The 19,855-nt window shown below is 40.8% G+C and overlaps 3 protein-coding genes across 3 annotated transcripts; 1 reads left to right on the forward strand and 2 right to left on the reverse strand.

Moving 5' to 3' along the window:
* Positions 1–375: 375 nt before the first annotated feature.
* dusp23b (dual specificity phosphatase 23b) lies at positions 376–2,684 on the forward strand. Its single transcript, XM_084569629.1, has 3 exons — positions 376–919; positions 1,479–1,758; positions 2,162–2,684. The coding sequence occupies exons 2-3, from the start codon at positions 1,489–1,491 to the stop codon at positions 2,345–2,347; spliced, it is 456 nt and encodes a 151-aa protein (XP_084425755.1). The 5' UTR covers positions 376–919; positions 1,479–1,488; the 3' UTR covers positions 2,348–2,684.
* Positions 2,685–2,688: 4 nt separating this feature from the next.
* On the reverse strand, positions 2,689–14,403 carry afdnb (afadin, adherens junction formation factor b). Its single transcript, XM_084568489.1, has 22 exons — positions 14,242–14,403; positions 12,346–12,538; positions 11,806–11,912; positions 11,565–11,711; positions 10,940–11,317; positions 10,615–10,760; positions 10,296–10,390; positions 9,930–10,201; positions 9,604–9,747; positions 7,164–7,362; positions 6,972–7,063; positions 6,806–6,892; positions 6,627–6,692; positions 6,461–6,534; positions 5,647–5,759; positions 5,416–5,586; positions 5,186–5,277; positions 4,721–4,861; positions 3,738–4,616; positions 3,204–3,303; positions 3,082–3,122; positions 2,689–2,910 (listed from the first exon to the last, which is right to left on the reverse strand). The coding sequence occupies exons 1-22, from the start codon at positions 14,335–14,337 to the stop codon at positions 2,701–2,703; spliced, it is 3,843 nt and encodes a 1,280-aa protein (XP_084424615.1). The 5' UTR covers positions 14,338–14,403; the 3' UTR covers positions 2,689–2,700.
* A 1,667-nt stretch (positions 14,404–16,070) lies between these two features.
* On the reverse strand, positions 16,071–19,561 carry slc22a3 (solute carrier family 22 member 3). The gene is made up of 10 exons (XM_084569721.1): positions 19,093–19,561; positions 18,661–18,764; positions 18,415–18,569; positions 18,040–18,208; positions 17,817–17,934; positions 17,610–17,713; positions 17,263–17,477; positions 17,045–17,153; positions 16,678–16,790; positions 16,071–16,576 (listed from the first exon to the last, which is right to left on the reverse strand). The coding sequence occupies exons 1-10, from the start codon at positions 19,489–19,491 to the stop codon at positions 16,473–16,475; spliced, it is 1,590 nt and encodes a 529-aa protein (XP_084425847.1). The 5' UTR covers positions 19,492–19,561; the 3' UTR covers positions 16,071–16,472.
* Positions 19,562–19,855: the final 294 nt, after the last annotated feature.

The raw sequence follows: 19,855 nt of genomic DNA on the forward strand, positions 1-19,855 counted from the left end.
TTTTCATTGAAGTTTTACTTTACTTTGTGTACAACTGAGACTCGTCTCCCCAACTTAATCTGCTCGCATATAAATGCAATTTTAGAAATATTTCTTTAGCATTCAAACTTTCAGATCTCTGTTACAGTTTTAAATTAAGTTAGAAAATTGTAATTTCATGAATTTAAATTTGCATATAATCCAGCCGAGTGGCGATTCAAAGTTTGACCATTCGAGCTTCTCCATTTTATTGCCCTCTACAGGTATTTTGTGCAGCTTTGAATATGTGCATTTGTCATTTTAAATGTACCTAAAAATATTAAACATAATGTTGCAATAAAATAAAATAAAATAAAATAAAAGTAAACGCGTAAGGAAATACAGTCAGTGGTGGGACTCGAACCCACACCTCAGGATAAAAACATACGATCTTAATGTGGAGCGTCTCAAACGGCTCGGCCACGATAAAGCGCGTTGCTAGGCAACCAGATAAAGTTATATAGGGGAAGGCACTCCTATGAATTAGGCTGTTCTTACGACTTGCTGTAGTTTGTATCTCTAAAATGTCTTCAATATATTCTGTTATGCTGTCGCTGAAACTATTTACCTCTCGTGGAGGTTCTTATTCTGACTTTATACGACTTTCCTGGCTGTCGTCGCTTAGCAGCTCACGTTTTCTTCTCAGTCCTAATTCATGACCGCTGCTTTCCTTCACTGGTGGTTTATCTGTCACTGCCACACCTCGTGTTACACCACACTGAACGCGGTAGCCTCGGTTATATAAGGTTATCTGCGCTGTTTTTTTACTGTAGTAGTTACCCGCAGTAGAGAGCAAGTGGCCGCTAGCAGTGGACGGTGCATGTTAGCTTAACTAACTAGCTAGGTAGGTAGCTCGACAAGTAGCGGACCGGCCGGTTCATTCCTCCGCAAGGAAAACTAAGTAAGTAAATAATGTTGTTGGTCATTTGTAAGTCGTGTATGTGGCTTTGGTTGCTAATGCACATGCAGGGAATGTCTTAACGTGATAGTTAACGTTACAGTGACTCAAAAGGTTTACAAAACTGTTAGCCGCTAGCGAAGCTGAAGCATTAGCTAACGTCAGGGTAGATGCCACCTACTTATTTTTTTTTAAATCTTCCAATAACACTAACTGGTTATGCCTGCAGGGTACTTCCACACCCAGTCGGTGTCATGTTATGTTGAAATGTGTACCGTCGTTAAACCAATCCCTCAGTAAGTCACTGAACCATCTAGCCTAGCAGGTAGTGTTGTACTAATGTTGACATGACAAATAGACTAAACGCTGTCAAACAACTGTCCTGTAGAGTATGTTTACTTTTTTTCTCTATCTCTCACGGCTCTTACCAGGTTAATTTGAATTATTAAACGTAATAAAGGGGGTAATATTTGCTTTAAAAGAGAAAATATTAAATATCTAAGCTCAAGCTGTATTTAATTTTTTGTTGTTTTTAAATAAACCATCTGTCTCCTCTCCTCAGTTTTGCACTCATGTCCTCCAGCCCCCCACACAACTTCTCCTGGGTGGATCCGGGTAAGCTGGCCGGACTGGCGATGCCCAGGATGACATGCGAGTACCAGTACCTGCTGGACAATGGCATCAAGCACCTGGTGTGCCTGTGCGAGAGGAAACCACCCTACCACGACTCCTGCCCGGAGCTGCAGCTTCACCACATCAAGATAGCCGACTTCACTCCTCCTTCGCCAGATCAGATTGATAGATTCCTCTCCATCGTGCAAGAAGCCAACTCTAAGGGGGAGGTAAGCATCTTGGATACTGACCGGCTTGATGGATGGTTGTGCTTGTGAAGTATTTTCAGTAGTCTTATGGGGATGAATTCTGGCTCACAGTCCACAGTCATCAAGTTCAGTTGACATCCTTTAAAGCCCTGGATTAGAGGCTGGGAATAAAATTATTTCACAACCTTGGAGCTACTCTAAAATGCATAAATCAAGAAGCATTTGCCAGTTTATGAGACTGCATAGTATTTAAACATTTACAAAGGCTTAGACAAACAGTCTGCTTATTATCCCCTCAATTAACAGATTGCCGTGTTTGCTTTGATCCTAAACCATGAACTTTTGGCATGCCAGGAGCTAATGCAGGATGTTGGGCAGGCATCAGACGTCTGAAGCAAATTAACAAAGAATTGTTCCCCGTCAGGGCGTGGCGGTCCACTGCATGCACGGTCATGGGAGAACAGGCACCATGCTTGCCTGCTACCTGGTGAAGACGAGGAAGATGTCGGGGATCGACGCCATCAACGAGATCCGCGGGCTTCGGCGAGGTTCGATTGAAACTCAGGAACAGGAGAAAGCTGTGGTGCAGTTTTACCAGCGCACTAAGTAACTTTAACAGAGGAATTAACATATTGGAAGCAGATGCAGCACAGAGTTTTACAATTAATAAGCATAAAATATTTATGAAAAAAAAAAAGAAAGTGCCTTGGCTAAGTGAATACTTTATTATTTGTGATAAGGAAAATACAAGAAGTTTAAACAGGCGACAAATAAAAAAACATGTTTGTCCTGTACAGCAATGATGAGCTGAAATGAATAACCACAACATCAACTGAGGATGTTTAACTAAGACAAACATTTCTACAATAGATTCATACACACACTGCCTTTAACATGGTACTGTACATTCTATATAATATTGCTAGCAAGTTAAATTTTTTCTTTTGACGTTTTGAGCTTTGTTTATGCACTGGACGCTAGAGAAAAGAGACGCTGACGCTCCTTGAACGTGAGCTTTTCAGGAGCCGACAGTCTCCTCATTTTCTCCTCCTGGTTTCTGCAAATGTAAAACCACAACAGCAGAGGAAATACTTGAATTTTATTACTTATGGGGACACAAAACAGCCTGTGCTGTTGTAAAAACACATTTTCGTGGGTGTGGTCTGCAGATTTCTTTTACTCAGGGATATGCTTTTTGAGTTTGTGTGAAAGAATCTAATTGCTTTCTTGCCGTGCATAGCCGTGTCGTCATGAGTAGAAACGCTGCATAAACAGCTGCCTGTTAAACGGGATTACATATTAATCTCCATATGCCAAAAAACTGTAAACTCACTGTTTGGATGCCATGTTGTGACCATCCCGACTCGGTACGCTTGGTCTTTGAGCTGCCAAAAATAAGGACATTTAAAATGAAATGACGAAAGCAAATTGTTTCAAATAAATGAAACTGACAGCAAATTTATTACCTGTCTTTGCCTCATGTTCCTTTTCTGAGAGGTGAGCTCTTGTCGCCTTTTCTAGCTCTTTCTGTTCCTTGTTGTCGTTTCCAACAGAGCTGCTCTTGTTCTAAACATGGAAAAAATGAAATAATTAGATTAGATTATGTGGCTTTTAAATGTCAATTTTAAATGTACGTTTAGTTAAAGATGTGTGAATATGTTGGTAAGTGAATAAAACAACTTTACGTAGCATCTTCCCATTTAGATTTACAAGAACCTTTTATTTAAATCTAAAAGAATCATAGATAATGTGTATTTGTACTTCCTATCCGTTATGCAACATATTGCTCAGATGTTATCTAAATTCTTTGGACGATACTTGATTAAACCCCCAGTACATAACTTTATTCAGTCTATGACTGAGCCACATTTCACGTTTCAGCTTTAAGTGCTCATGTAAAGCTTTGCAGCCTAAATGTGACATACTGTAATAACTTATTTACAGTGTGCACAGAAAGTAAAGTGCGTATTTCCCCTTTAGCCTCGACCTGCATCCTTCACCTGTGCTCTCATCTCCAGCTGCTGTATCGTCACCATCATGTCCAAATCCTCGTCTTCCTCTTCGTCCTCTCCTCTTTGCTGAACCTCCTGCAGCCTCTTCTGGAACTGCCACTCCAGGCTGAGCTTCCGGAGTCGGTCGTTCTCCTCCGCCGTGCGCTTGGCTTTGGCCTGAAGCTCTTGCACCTCCTGCTCCAGGAGCTCCACCACCTGAAGCCTGTGCTGCTTCTCCAGCTTCTCCTGGGCCTCCCTTCTCCACGGGTCGGACAGCTCCTGCGGGTCTTTGTGCTTCGCGGGGCCGGTGCTCTTCCTCTGCTGAGGGGGAGGTTCTTGGAAGGAAACGTGTTTTGTTGGAGTGATGCTCACTTGGGGTTTCGCTGCTTGGTCTCTTTGTGTGCTGCATCTTTGCTGCTGCGACAAAAGTGGCTTCTTCTTAGTTGCAGAAATGGGACACGCATAAATATGGCTTTGAGGACTCTGTTTGTGTCCACTGACTTGAAGAGTTTGGCTCTTCTTCACCGCCAGCGCGGATGAGCTCTGCTGGAAGGTGGTGAGCGGGGGATTTGAGTACGAGTTCATGGCTCTGGTTATCGGGATGTCGATGCGTATTGGCTGAATCGAAGGTGTAGATGTTGAATGTTGTGAAAAAGGGGTTCTCCACACACCGGCGCCACTTGACCGGCTGCCCTGCTGCTGTCTCGCGCGAGAACTGTTATCAGAGAGGATGTCGTGAGTGGACACACTTGAGCGGATTGGGAAAGAGGAATAGTGGCTTGTTGTTTGCCTTGCGCTCTGATCCTTTAGGGCCCACGTGTTCTGTTTTTTGTCCAGCAGGGGGCCTCCACTGTCCACACACAAGTTCTCCTGTGAGAGGGCTTGGCGCTTGAAAAGGAATATAGAGATTTCAACAGCATTTACCTACAAAGTTCCTACTCTTAATGCTAGTAAATACAACAAATTATAATGAAAGACACATAAAGACATACCATGTACGGTCTCTTACTGGAGCTCTGTCCATCTAAAGGTCTCCAAGACACTTTGAATGTTTGCTGGGGTTGACCAGGTTCAGATACCTTCTTATCTTGGGATTTAGGGTTTGGAAGTGTCAAGTATTGCCTGTGAAATGACTAAATAGAGACACAAAATAAATAGTTTGTGAAATAAAGGCAGCACGTCTTCCAATTCGAGTTTTTTCTCGCAAAATGTCCAAAAAACTGTCCAAAAAAAATCCAAATTGGTGTGAAAAAATCCCCTTTATCAGAAATGTTGGCTTTTCTATCAATGTAAAGTAATTATGTGGGCATTTCTACAATGGAAATGTGGAAAATCTTCAGATTCTAAACAACAGAATGATTTGCTGATGATTCAGTCCCTACTGTGTGTCACCACTAACAACTAAGGTTAAAAAAAAAAACTCAACCAAAGGTCAATTAAATGTAGAAAGGCCTCACATCGGTGCAAAGATTGATGCTGGAGACCGAAGCGATGTTGTTTCCTCTCACGGCGGGGTCACCGGGTGCATCTCCATCCTCCAGGCAAAAGTCTGCCGGAATAAGGAGAGAGTAAAAATACCGCGGCCCTCCTAATGACTCACCCTGGAGCTTTAAACATATTTCACATTGAGGAATATGTGCTGCATGTGCCTGGCAGCAGTGAGTGAACCAAACAGGAGAGCACTCACTGGTCATATTGGGGTTGGAGCGATACAGTTGTCTGTTTCTCTGGATTATCTGCTCTTTCTTTCTTTTGCTGCATCCGTGGAGCTGATGTGAGGGACTGGAATCCACGACACTGTACAGCCGGTAGGCTTCACCGTTCGACTTAGCATCTCCTCTATCACCTTGAGAAGAAACTTTTAATAAATATGATGTCCTGAAGGGCAGAAGGTGCTAAGAGTGTGCAGAGTTTTTACCCATATTTTTCTCTGGTTCATTCAGGAGAGCTCCCAGGCCGTGGTAGCTCGCTCCAAGCTTCGCAACCTGTAAAGTCACAATGGGGCCGGTCTGCATCATGATAGCTGCTGCCCTGAATCAGTGTAAGATTAGTGAGGATAGAAAAGAAAATGTGTCATTCATTAGTTTAGAGACTGTAGGGAAGATGATTGCTTTAAGATTATTTTGATCCTGCACGTTTCAAATGTGAAGATTTGCTGTTTTCCCCTGTGATGACTTTGAATAACTTTAACTTCAGTTGAAGATTTAGAAAACAGGTGTCAAACATACGGCACGCGGGCCAAAAGCGGCCCACTAGAGGGTCTAATCTGGTCCACATAAAAGACTGCATATTTTTAATGAAAATAGCTGCTGTCCCTAATTAGTCCAATGTTTCAGTCAGAGAAGTGGACCGAACACAACACTGAGACCCAGGACTTAACAGCAGACAGCAATGTGCCCAAATTGCACTTAGGATAGTTTATTAAATGCAAACATTCTGCTAATATACTTGTTCTTCTTTTTACATGAGCTCATTAGCACTAAACAGTAAAGTATAGCTGAGGCTGATGGGAATGTTACATGAAAACATCCGGTGCTAGGGAAAGTTCAGTACAAAATTTCATGCCAGTCAGTCCAAGGATTGATGAAACTGCCCTCAAAACCCCAAACATCTACCTCAGGTGGCACAGGAGGAAAAGTTAAGAGTCACTTGGAGTCACTTAGAGCGCTAAAAGGCTAAAAACATTAACTCTCCCTACTCTAGCTCTACACCAGGCTGTATAATGTAGCTACCTATCTTGGCTGAGTCCAACCAGGCTTTGGCCGTCCACACTGAGCAGCTGATCTCCGGCCGTTAATCGTCCATTCTGCACACACGTATACACAAATGATTTATATTCAACAGTTTAACTTTCTACATTTCAAGTTCAGCTGGATCTAAAACCTAGTCAGGTCTCACCATCTCAGCCGGTCCTCCTTTGACAACAGATTTAATATAGATCCCGAGGTTACCCTGCCCTGCTCCCTGTCAAAATAAGAGGGAGGCTGTTAATTCATCGTCACATTTGGAAACAGTTTTGGTGATTTCGTGAATCGTCACAACTGGGAAAAATATTTAGTCCGAACTGAGACGGTTACCTTGGCAGCGACAATGCTGATTCCCATCCCGCTGTTCAAGGGTTTGTTCAGTGTGATCGTCTCAATCTCTGGTTGTCTGTGTGCTACCTGTAGTAGAGGATATAAATAAAATGTTTAACTTTATTTTAACATATCTGGTAGAATATAATCAGTGTTTTTATTTTACCAGGTATGTGCTCTGCTCAGCAGGGAAAGATTCCCTGAAGTACACGGTCCAGTCGCCTTTGGAGTTTGGTTGAGATGTCAAAGAGCAGAGACCTGCAAGAACACGATGTAATATAATACAAATATGTGACAAAGAACCCATTTCAGGTTCAAGTACAATTCAAAGCTGGGATCTCAAGTCTAAATTTCACACCTTTCTGGCAAATTGGCTCCAGAAACTCTCTGAATCCTGCAGGGATTCCTTTCACGGTGTCACAGGAGTATCCTCCCTCCGGCAGCAGGAAGGGCAGGTGGAGGTCGAGGCTCTCCTCCAGCTGGACGTCCCGTCCTTCACTCCGAATCAGGTTGTCTGCTGAGGCTGAGGCGGCCGTCACTACAGCATCGATCAAGTCCTGATGACAGACGCGGGATTAGACAGCGGAAATACATCAGGAAAAGGTCGATCTAGGGTGCGGACTAGATGGACATTTGTCATTTTGTGACAAGGCGTCAGGGATGGGACATCTAATCTTCAGTGCTGTCCCTGCGAGATGAGTCTGACCCCTGACCTCCCTGCACAGGTGGAGAAGGACAGCTACAAAGTGATTTTATAATACTGGTAATAATGAAGCTGCTTGTTAGATTGCTTTAAAGGTTCAGTAGAAATAAGTAGAAGTTGCAGTAGAAAGCAATACAGTTTATTATAAGTCATCGCAACAGGAAAGTAGCTAAATACACATGTTGAAGTAATATTATGAGGTACACTTATTTTTCTTGTATACTTTATCCTTTGACTTACTTTAATATTAATCTTTAATATGAATCTAATCAGCTTTATTTGGAACACAGTTTTCAAACAAATCAGACATGTAAGTTCTTTAGATCACATAAAATAATAAAATAAATGTTTTGTTTAATTTTTTTAATTAAACGGTAAACATTTGTGTATATAAAACGTCAAGTATATGCAAGTAATAATAATAATAAATATTAATTAGTGACGCGCCTTTCTTATTGGTTATTGGACAGTAGTGCGGAAGCGGCAGTAGTCATGGTAACAGCATAGCTCTCGAATTAAATTTAGAATTAAATTTAGCTTTTTCACTGGCAACAGTCTTATTATTAGTAATACAATTATTATCTGCAATGGAGATTTATTTATTTTTTTCTTTAATGCAACAAAGTCCGTGAAATATTAGAAACTATTATCATCTTTTAGAAGGCGCGGTCTATTTAAATTTCCGTTTCTTAGCCGTTTGTTAGCTTCCTAGCTAGCTAGCTAGCTAGCTAACAGTAACTAAACCAGCTACTGCTATTGTTTTCTACCATTTGGGACTCTGGATTTTCCTGCCCTGCTGTGTGAACTGCTGTTCTGTGTTGAGAACCTGGAGAACAGGACTCCCTTCATCACTTAAGCAAGGTAAATATTTTCTTTTTGTATTTACAAATGTCCATGCTCAGCTAGTGTGTCTGTATTTGGCTAGGCTAACTGCATTAAGCTGCTAGCTAAGACTGTGTTTGATAACTTGAAGTCTGCTGAACCTTGTTTGCTGTTAATTTAAGGTTTTACTCTACTTAACTACCCCGTGACACATTTGCTTATCCTGTATTATACAGTATGTGTGAATGGATTGATTTGAAAAGACAAGCTAATATCTGTGTTAGCATCTGATCCTCTACAACAAACTTGGGGAAATTTTTAGATAATTTCCAGTGTCTAAAAAACTAAAACTAAACTTAGGCCATCTCAACAGTCCTGCAGTCAATCTTACACTTTCATATAATTAAATAGAACTAACTGAAGTCTCTGATGTGGCTGAAAATGAGTAGAAAATGTAATCAATGCCTCCATCAAACGGATCTTCTTGCTTGTTTTTTGGGCTGCTCAAGACAACAAATTATAGCAAACAGTAAGATCTACATAATCATAATTTTAGACCTTTGGTTCGCCCTACAAATATTGTGAAACCAGTGATAACTGTCTTTAAACTACCTTTTTGAGTAGCACCGTGCTTTCATGTAGTTAATATTGATGAAATATGGAGTCTGATGTTTAGGTTTGAATGTTATGGACAGAATAAGGTTTGTGGCACATTTCCAGCTAAGTGACTGCTGTTGTTTAAGATGGCATTTTATAATCCCAGGATATGATGGCCGTCATCATGTACTGCTCATTTACAAAATAATTTCCCTGTCAAGTCTTGGACTAGAAACATATTTCCCCCACACCTCACAATCAACAAAATATTACAGCAATATTTCACTCAACAGCAATAGGGTAATGTGACAACTCACTTTACTATCCTTCATATATTATTCATTAACACATTCATCATTATTTATTATTCATACTGTTAAATCTATACGGCTGACCTCCTGCTATGCTGAAAAACTCTGAGTAAACCTTGAGCTTATGTCTATTATTAGCATCAAATTAAAAACAAGCATGGTCCTTATCGTCATTGCAGAACACAAGCTGTACAGTGCAATGAGATTTTGTTTCAGCTATAATCACATAACACCGTGGTGACACATGAGTTGACTGAGTTGAGATTTAGGTTATCAGGAGTAGTAGGCTGATTTCTGCAGGCTATCCTTTCTTACGTGACTTTGCTGGAATTGGTGGAGGGTAATGGTCGACTGGAAGTACTCACAGGGGGGATGTGAGGCTCATTGGGTGCGTAGAGGTAGCCGGCTAGCAGCATCTGCAGCTGCAGTGAGTTCAGCTTGAAACAGGTACTTTGGATGTCCTTCGCGTCTTGCATTGAGTACTTTTTCATTTTCAGGAGCGTGGTTGCCTAGAAACAACCAAATGAAATGAATGCTTTAAAAGAAACCAGAGGGCTCAGACATTGAATTTGAATAAGTTCAATTTTAGGAGGTAGAAACCTTTTTGTTATTATTATATTTCAGAGCAAAAGTCCTGTTCAAGTGGAGTTTTTAACCAGTATTCAGATATGGAGGGAAGGTAGTGACACACCTGGATGATGTGTCCCAGGTGGCAGTCGGCAGCCAGCTCCAGGCCCTGCCTCTCCGCCCAGGCTTCGATGGCGGTGAGCCTCTGGCGGAAAGAAGCTCCCCAGTAGTGCGAGCGCAGGCCCGGAGCGCCGGCCTCTGGGCTCATGAGCCTGTTGAAGAGCCAGGTGCTGATGAAATGGAAGAGCTGGGAGAAGAGCTGGATGGTGAGGGCGGGGTTGACGCGGCAGCGGCGCAACAGAGACATGGCGTTCATCAGGGTGTTCAGCACCATCTCTGTAACAGCAGGACGAAAAGGAAATAATCTTTCCAAGAGAGGTGTAGCCGAGTAATATGATTATATCTGTACTATTTGTAATCAGACATTTACCTATACCAGCTGGCAGGGCGCCGTGATGCTCAGGATCAATCAGAAAAGTTGGCAAATGTTTCTTTAGCTCATTCTGTAGACACTGTAGCAGGTAGCTTCAGGGTATAAATAGAAATGAAACATCACTCTGTGAATTGTGCATCAAATTAATTAAAATTAAAAAATTCTCTTAATTTTATTGTAATGTTAACAAATACTTTCACAACTGAAGATGCTTTAAGCAGTTGTAGCTTTTCTTGGCCGTTACAAATACTACATATAGGCCATGTTTACAAAGTAGGAAGAAAATCGTGCATGGGCGAAAGGTTGTGGTCTGTACCTGTAGGCTCTGTGTACCAGGTGAGACAGGTTCAGCTGACTCTGCTGTGTGAGTGGGCCGAGGTCTCTGTCATGCTTGAGGAAGTTCAGCAGCTCAGAGGAGTTGGCCATCCAGAAGGCGAGAGCTCCAGCGATGGTCTGCTGCCTCTGGGAAGGCAAATGGATTTATGTAAACCTACATATAAACACCTGCAGGTATGACTTTAACATGGCACCCTGTGATGGTGAAATATAGTTTAACTTAACGAATTAAATGTTCATAAATGAGGCCTTTTCAATAAATTCTGTCTTTGCCAGTATAACAAAAAAAGTTTTTATGGACTTGCCTCGATGACCGTCCCTGTCATGGCCACCATTTTGTTTGTGATTGAGGCCACTCTGTGTGTGTCTCCCGGGGCCTGGGAGCCGAGGCTGTAATGGTGTCGCAGAGCAAACCGGCCCGCGGCGTAAAGGACGTATGCAGGTGAGAGCTTGAAATGGACTGTGGAGCTGTTGGTGTAATTTATGACTGCGGACAGGAAGGGATCCTCAGCTGAAACGTAAAAGGCGCCAGCAGGGGGCAGGAGGACATTATGAGAGGGAGACGGAGAGGCACTAATCTGAAAGAAACACAGTGGTGAAGACAGTTTGTGTTTGGGTTTTATACTCACACTTGTCGCAGAATTTAACTCCAATTGGTAATCCAGGTTGATCTGAGAGAATAAATTAAGAGAATTTTGTCATACAGTCTTTACTGAGCAGAGGTTAAATATGCTGTAATCTTGGAAAGCATATAGTGATTTGCTGTTTAAGATTACTTACCTGCAGCTGTCTGCATCTGTTGCCTTTTATGTGTTTCAAAGTGAGACAAATAAATGCTGCTGTCGTTCGGTGGATTGTCATTTAACCTGGATATTAATTTAAAAGGAGAGGGTGATATTCAGATAGTTAAGCTCAGTATAACTGCTATCAGTAAAAAGTGAACAATGACACATCGTACCTGTTCTCATCCTCTGAAACCTTGTCGGCCGCATTAGTTTTGTTCTTCTCTTTCTTTCCTTTTCTTGACAGCGTCCTCTTAAAGTTTTGGATCACACCTCCTTTCTCTTGGCTGTTTTTCTTGAACGATTAACACATAAAAACCAAGCATAGATATAAATATCAGATGGCACATTATTTCATAATTCAGATGTATGTTATGTTTGAGGGTTACCTCCGAACTGTCCTTGTCCTTCTTGAGGACAAAACGCCCTTCTCTGTTGTCTGAGCTCCAGTTTAATTGTACGACTAAAGGTCTCTCATCCAGATCCAATTTGCGTTCTGATTCCACGAACAAAACACATAGAAATAGTGAAGGCATATTAATTTATATTCATTCAAAAAAAATGTGACAGAGTAAAGACAGATTTCACTTTCACAGAATCCATTTGTGGATATTTTGTTTGTTTTATAAAATAGAGGTGCAACTCGCAACCTCTTTTCAGTATCAATTAAATCTTATGCATAGTTTCAGTTCCTTATTTCATCTGTGAAATGTCAGAAACAGGAAATCTTCACAATTTAGAGTCTAAAGCAAGCGTTGTGCTTGTTAAATAAACAGTAAATTGTCAGAATCAAATGTCTCCTCTAAATAAACTACAGTAATCCTTATAATAAACACAGTGGAAATTTATTGCCGGCGTGTCCCATCAAAGAGGCACAGAAGCAGCCATGCTCTTTTATTCACCTGTATTCTGTTTTATAAACCACTTACCTTTATTTTTGTGGATCTCAAACAGAGAATAACTGGTCGTCAGCATTTTCATATCGGGCCTGAATTTCTCCGAAAGACTTTCAATGACCTCGCGAGTTGCGGAGCTGCTGCAGACGCGCAGGCACTTCGTGGCCACGTTGTCGCCGACATGATCCTCAAAGTAGAAGCGCATCACACCGTGAAACTCAAGCTTCTGCAAGAAAACAGATGACCGTGTTTAAGTGTTTTTCCCATTTTGTTCTTTTGTCTTTTTACCTGCTTTTCTCTGAGAGACCGTCCGACTGTACTTACTTCTTGTACCAAACTATTAACCGTTCTGTAAACTTCAAATCTGAACTTAAAACCAGTTGATACAGAGAGAGAAAAAAGTACGTAGTTTGGAGTTGAATCAGTTAAGGGCGATTGAGTGCATGTTCAGTGTTCAAATCATGAATCCTGAGATCTGAACTCAAGTGGCCACTCAAGATGTATGTGGAGACACAGTCTACTACCATGTATGTATCACCAAGTGATGTATTGAGAGCTATATACTTGTGATTTGATTATTCAAGATGCATCTTAATGCCAGGTGTCAATAGGGCCTCAGTCTATACACCTCCCCTCTATACATACTCTACTGGACTATATAGACCAGGGGTGTCAAACTCATTTTAGTTCAGGGGCCACATACAACCCAGTTTGATGTCAAGGGGGCCGGACCAATAACACGATAGCGTATTTACCTATGAATAACAACAACTCCAAATGTTTCCCTTTGTTTTAGTGCAAAGAGTTCATTATGAAAATGTTTACATTTAATGAACAATTGGATATTTCTTAAGAAAAAGAAATGCAATTTCTGTTTAGTTCTAGGTCTCAGTGTTGCGTTGTGTCCGCAACTCTCACTAAATCTGTGTGAACCCTTGGAATGGCAATTACTTTTATTGGAAAAATTGCAGTTAATGTCTTCAGTGTAATTTTTGCAATTCGCAAATTCATCCCGCGGGCCAGATTAGACCCTCTGGCGGGGCCGGTTTTGGCCCCCGGGCCGTATGTTTGACACGTATGATATAGACTGTTCACACTGCTGACAGTTAATATAAGGTTGGAAAAAAAAAAAACATACCAATTATATCTCTGTCTCTTTTTATTTTGAGATGTTAGAAAATAGTTGTCCCACAGCCTAAGGTGACGTCTTCAGATTGCCTGTTTGACCTAAACCTCAGTCAAGAAACTAAATATATTCAGTTCATGACATAGATTGCTGCTTAAAACCTACCTGATTATTTAATTAGAAGTCATTATTAATTAATTAAGCATGTAATGTAATGCTTCAGCTCTGTGTGTCTGTATTTCAGTGTTTGAGGTACTTTTTAGTAGACACATTTACCTCATTATATGTGGAAAATAATAAATATTCTTTAGTTGCAATGAACATAGGCCACAACCATAATCAACTAATGGTGAAATAAATTCTCTGTGAATGAGATTTAACAATTTTTTTGATATGTTTACAGTTTACACAGCCATAATTGTTGTTTCTCACTTAACTGTAACTTTGAGATGATATGGGTAAAGTTTGCTGTATCTTATTTGGTGAGTGTGTTGAAATATGAAGATATTAGAGAAAGTATGTATAAAACATTAAAATCAGCCTCTAACCAACCAACCATCCAACCCATCATTAATCTGCCCATCATTTTTCAGTTGATTGGTTTTATTGTTTGGTAGGAAAAGTCAAGAACATGGCGAGATCTTGGAAAGAATCAAGGTGACAACTTCAGATATCTTTGTTTGTGCAAAATTAGATAAGCAGCACATCTTGCAGAGGATATGACAACAGCTATTAAATGTACTTGGATGGTAACTATTAAAAATACAACTACAAATCCTGACATATGGTTGCAGACGACTCACCTCATCAGGTTGGGTAATTTCAAACAGGTCCAGTCTGTTGTTGTTCCACTGTCGAATGACTTGGGATAATTTCTCTCGTTCTTCCTCTTCTGGCATTTTTTTTAATAACAACCAAACTCAAAGTTTCTATCTAACCAGATCTCCCACTTAAAAAGAAGAGATATATTCTCATGAGTTCCCTGACTGTTGCATCTATCAATAGACCCCACCTCTTTTTCAATAAACTCATTATCCTCTGCATTGAGTTCTTAAAAAAAAATAAATTGCCACATCCTCATCCCCTCTTCAAGCCCCCACACCCCCCCTCTGACCTCATTTAACAGGTCAGTGGCTCTTTGTTATGTGAGGCAGTTTCCTAATCATACATTTGACACACACACACATGATTTGCATCTTCATAGACCACTTAGTTTAGATTTCTCTTGTCGTTTATATGAGCCAAAATGCCCAGTTTGACAGTTTATTGTGTATTTTAACAATAATCCAGGAGACGTCATGTGATGCCGACTGTGTGCACTGCTCCCAGGAACCTTTTCACAGCCACCACGAGAGATTTTCATCCTCCGTTTCGCAGCGACACGGATATTTACGCTTGAGGGAATCCCACTTCTCATGCATACCAGTGATTTTCAGCACAATTTCTGGTTACATGTCTTCCCATTCAGTCAGCAGTATGTATGTGGGGCAGCTTTTGTTGGCTGCGCCGACGCTTCCTGGGTAAATTTACAATGGGACAAAGGCCTTAAACAAAAACAACCCTCAATTAGATATACAGTAAAAGCAAATGGAAACTAAACAATCAAGGGTATTGTAGTCTGGATGTTGGAGCGTACAGTGAAGATCTGTTAGTAGGAAAAACAAATTATAGTTTCTACTATAAGAATTCATTGAAGAAACAGATACAAGGCTACATCAGTGTTATTCAAAGTCACTATTTATTTGCAGAAGTCAGACTACATAGTAGTTTAGGAGATTTATGCATGTTAGATTGAATCACATTAAAATACAACGCCTATGTTCATCCTAACAAAGGAACAACTTGTACATCAGTGTGGTTCTTCGATGTGTTTTTAATAGTTTGTAGTCAACAACAAAGCTCCATGCCACAGAGGAATAATCGAAATCAGACTCCTTGCAGAGGATTTATTGACACCACATGTATTCTTTAAGAGCCGTGACACACCAAGCCAGCGGTCGGGCTGATAGTGAACGTGACCTTAGTTTTAGTGGTGTTTTTTCTGCTCATTCAGGAAAGAGATCACTCTGATTGGTGTTTTGGCATATAGAACTAGTTAACCAAAAAAGAAACGGAAGTGATCAAGTTGAGAGGCCACATACAGAATGCTCTTATTGTGTTTCGTCCTCATCTCTTAACACTCAATATTTTAAATATTGTCACAACGTGAACATGAACATGAAAATAAATGAATAAACTGTAGACCAGTTGATCGACATGGCTCAGGAGAGGTCTGTGCATTGGTTTGTAGCTCTTCCTATCTTCCTAGCTAGTCCTTGCTCTTCCACTTTTTTAAAAACATCACTGCTAGCTGGAAACACGTTTCCAAAATCCCAAATATTATGTGGATCTGTTAAAAAAGGCCAACAACTTCAATCCTGCTAAGTAACAGACAAATATTTAAAGAAAAGGTTAATCTCTATCTTAAATATGTGGCATTTCTACAGTATCTTGTAAATCCCATTATCCTAATTGCCATTAGCAACAATACATAAAGATATGTATTGTTATTTTAATTAATATCCTAACACCCTCATACTTTTATCTCTTCGCAATGCAAAACTCTAGTCAGCGCCTATAAACACCTCATAATAATAATGTAACTCAAGGCTGCAACCCATTAACAACTGGTTCTAAATCTAATGAGCAGACTCCAACAAGGCATTATGTGTAAATACAGATCTGTAGAATATAATCCACCAATGTCGCTGCTCTTCAGGGCTTCAGTGTCTCATCATATGATCACGCTGTTTCCTTCTGTGGTCTTTGATACTTTTGTCCTGTCAGAAAACACATCAACACACCTTAAGAATTCAAGCACAAACCTTTTTGCTGCATGTCACTCATTGTAAATTTAGATTCACAAGAATCCTCTCTTTCCAGTTCAGTCACTAAGCGCTTATTCTCAAACATTTCTAGTACCTTTTCCTTGATTTGTAGGTCACTATTGTAAAGTTACACTCATTTTGCTCTGGATAAATACTTAAAATCTAATTTACCCTCTCAGATTCTCCACATCCTCTACGGTCTCTGGTAGGGCGACTCCACTCATCTCGGGCAACATCATCACCAATGCACTGTACACGATGGACATCACACCTTAAACAAATATATACACACATCTTCATCTCAGAGCGCAAATTATACATTTTAAGTTGGCATGTTTAAACGTTCTAGGCAGTTAAGTAGTTTAAATTTACCATAAACAAAAAGAGGCAGCTCCTTATAGATGCTGGCCAGTCTGTAGAGCACGAAGGGAGCCACAATGGCTCCAATGTCACTCGCTGATGAACACACTGACACACCCAAGTTTCTGTGAGAAATTGAAAAGCTGCAATGAAGTAAAAATGCTTCTGCAATAAACATGAATCAATGCAAAACTCAACAAAGCATTTAAAACCAGAATGTCTCCTACTAGTTCAGGTCATTTCAAGAAGTTGCTTCTTGCTTCGATTTAAAAAAATTAATTTAAGTTTTGCAATGAAAGACAAATTTATTCATGTCTTCATCATCCTCTTTCACTTCACAGCAAATCAAAACCTCTATCAATGCCACACGGTTTCACACCTCAGAGTTGTTGGATACATCTCTGTGTTTGCAAAGTTCACAGTCTCAAATCCAATTGCAACAGCAAGCCTCCCAATGATTGCAATCGACTTTCTCAACCAGGCAAAATCTGTAGTTTCGACAGAAGAATGAAAACAGGGTGCAGGCAGATGCGTCATCAAGCACCATCAATGACTTTAATGGTTCCTTTAATGGTTTAAGGGTTCAACTGTACCTACCATTGGACACAAAAGGAACTACGAGGCAGGCGATGCCAGCAGTGAAGTTAGCGATGGCCATCAGGGAACGTCGACCGACTCTGTCGACCACCAGATAGAAGATGAGCCCGGTGGGAAGCTCCACTACAGCAGAGATAAAGAAATCCAAGAAGAGGTTGTCGCCTGTGATTCCCAGCCGCAGGATCAGGCCTTGAAACACAACAGTGCTTGTAAACCTGGATCAGAAGAATATCGAGTGAAATTTATACCACAATTTCCCCTCCAGGAACAATCAATAGGATATTTTAGTATTATTTAGTATAAAATGACCAAATAAAATCAGAAGAATTTACATCAATGTGACTTACCAGGCGTAGGTTAAAATTAGTGTGTTTTTTCTCATAGTTGGTGTCCTAAACAGATCCATAATGGACACAGGATGTACTTCTTTATTTTCCTCCAGGAGACTTGCCTGAAAATTTAAAAAATAGAGAATCAGTTTTCCAGAATGTACATTTGCAAGTCACAGTTTCTAGGGTAATGAAGAAGCACTGTCTTCCAAAATGTTTATCTACCTCTGGGAGATTATGTGGTAAACATTTCCCATTACATTTTGCAATGTCGGCAACAATTTCCAAGGCCTCTGTTGTTCTCTTCTGTGAAATCAGCCAGCGTGGAGATTCAGGAACAAGCCTTTAAAAAGAGACACACTTTGTATCGGACTGAGTCTCAACTTCAAAGATCCCATAAAGACCGAAACTAAAGGAGACATATTTGAGGCGTAACATGTATTCATACCAGTGGTATGAGATAAACAGTATACAAGGAAGACTCATGGCCAGCTGCAGAGTCCTCCAGGAGATCAGAAAGTAAGCCAGACCAGGGAGGATGACCATGCCAGTGGAGTAGAAAGTCCGACCGACCATGGAAACAAATTTCCTGTTGCTTGATCCAAAGAATTCGATCACTGTGTGAAAGTAGACAGTATGTTTAGACAGATCAATCTCTTAAACATATAGTTGTCAAAGCACAGCTGACTGACCTAAAAATTCTCTTAACAAAATCCTTAGCAGTCAAAACCACTGATTTAAACTCATTTAACTGCTTTAGATCATTTTGAAAACCCCAGTTTGAGGATTTAAAGAATTGTCCTGTGTAAATGTTTGGACATACCGAGCACATACGTGGCTGTCCATGCTCCCTTTCCCCAAAACCCTTGTAAGAATCGGAAGACGAGCAGCAACGGGTACCATGGAGACAGCGCGACACCTATACCCGAAATACTCAGGCCAATCATTGACACAATGAAACATAGCTTTCTACCAAACCTGTGAAGAGACCACACGTGTTTATCACTGAACATCTGTTCAAAATGTTAGTGAAAAGAAAATGGTTGACTTTTTGGTCCCAATAACAAACCTGTCAGCGACATAGCCGGTGACAAAAGAGCCAACAAAAAATCCACTTGCCAGGAGGACCTGATTCAGATCAGCGAGCCAGGAATTCTTACAGACCAATGAAAACTAGGGAAGAAAAATCGTTGAAAAACCAAATTAGCACATCAAACAAGTTAAGAAAGAACAACAGAAAACCTTTATGCCCAGGGCAGAGCATTTCTTATATAAAAGTCCTTGTTAAAAGAGGATTTCTCTCAGAAATCTCACTGTAACACTGTTTGCTCGTGTTAGTTTTAACTGGAGGGCTTCTGGGGTCACGTTGCACAACTTAATGATTTACGTCCTCAGTTAGAAGATAAATATCTAAACGTTATGGGCTGTAATGAAGAAACTTTACTGCCTCGTATTTCAGACTTCTAACACTGTTTATGTTGCTAGAATAAAATCGTCCTACCTCAGAAACAACAGTTCTGTGGCTGTTCTCAAACACCCATCCGCTGTCACACCGAACCGGCTGGGTCTCATTAGAGGTCAGCCACCAGTCGATCTCAACACACTTGTTTTGTCTTTTGCTCCAGTCCACAGCAAATCTCTCACAGCGGCTGAAAGATCCCGACCCTTCAGTGCGGGGAACGGTCGCGTCCCGCACCTCGACCTCCGTCCAGCCGCATTCCTCCTGGAGGCGCTCAGTCCCTGGACTCAAGCACCAGTGATCCGGAGTGTTGCCCAAGAAAACTGCTCCGACGAGCACAAAAGCAAAAAATATGCATGGAAGTGAACCGAGCGTGACAATCTTCTTCTGGAAAGGTCCAAAGTCTCCAACCTGTTCAATGAGTTTGTCTGCCTTTGCCATCTCTGCTGATTATTTAAAAAGCTGGTTATGAAATGTGGATTCCTTTCACGCAGCTCCACTCTGAGACTGTCTAAGAAGAGTAGCATTTTTAAAGTGACGAGTGGGGCCCCAAGTGTTGACCAAAGTCCCTCTTCCTTTCGCACTTGAGTTTACTTGTTAGCCTTTCGGGGAATTGAGGAGCCTTATCGCGTCGTTTAAAAGTGCAGCATTTTTAGTGTTTTGTAATCAGTGTCACTCCAGGGGCCACGTTTGCTCATTCAGTCGCTCTATACCTTCCATTTTCCAACAAGTAAAAGAAATTAAGTCTTTCCTTGGAGATTAATTTTTGCTCCCAACATCCTTCCTACATTTACATAATTTATCA

Source organism: Chelon labrosus (genome assembly GCF_963514085.1).
Source record: "Chelon labrosus genome assembly, chromosome: 20".
Taxonomy (NCBI): Eukaryota; Metazoa; Chordata; class Actinopteri; order Mugiliformes; family Mugilidae; genus Chelon; species Chelon labrosus.

Excerpts from the sequence above, each read along its gene's own strand:
- dusp23b (XM_084569629.1), top strand. The coding sequence starts at position 1,489 with ATGTCCTCCAGCCCCCCACACAACTTCTCCTGGGTGGATCCGGGTAAG. Across the intron at positions 1,759-2,161 it reads AAGCCAACTCTAAGGGGGAG|GGCGTGGCGGTCCACTGCAT; the intron begins GTAAGCATCTTG and ends GTTCCCCGTCAG.
- slc22a3 (XM_084569721.1), bottom strand. The coding sequence starts at position 19,491 with ATGGCAAAGGCAGACAAACTCATTGAACAGGTTGGAGACTTTGGACCT. Across the intron at positions 18,209-18,414 it reads GACAGCCACGTATGTGCTCG|TGATCGAATTCTTTGGATCA; the intron begins GTATGTCCAAAC and ends ACTTTCACACAG. Across the intron at positions 17,935-18,039 it reads CTGTTTATCTCATACCACTG|GCTTGTTCCTGAATCTCCAC; the intron begins GTATGAATACAT and ends CTCTTTTTAAAG.
- afdnb (XM_084568489.1), bottom strand. The coding sequence starts at position 14,337 with ATGCCAGAAGAGGAAGAACGAGAGAAATTATCCCAAGTCATTCGACAG. Across the intron at positions 6,893-6,971 it reads CTGAGCAGAGCACATACCTG|GTAGCACACAGACAACCAGA; the intron begins GTAAAATAAAAA and ends CCTCTACTACAG. Across the intron at positions 6,693-6,805 it reads TCAGCATTGTCGCTGCCAAG|GGAGCAGGGCAGGGTAACCT; the intron begins GTAACCGTCTCA and ends TTATTTTGACAG.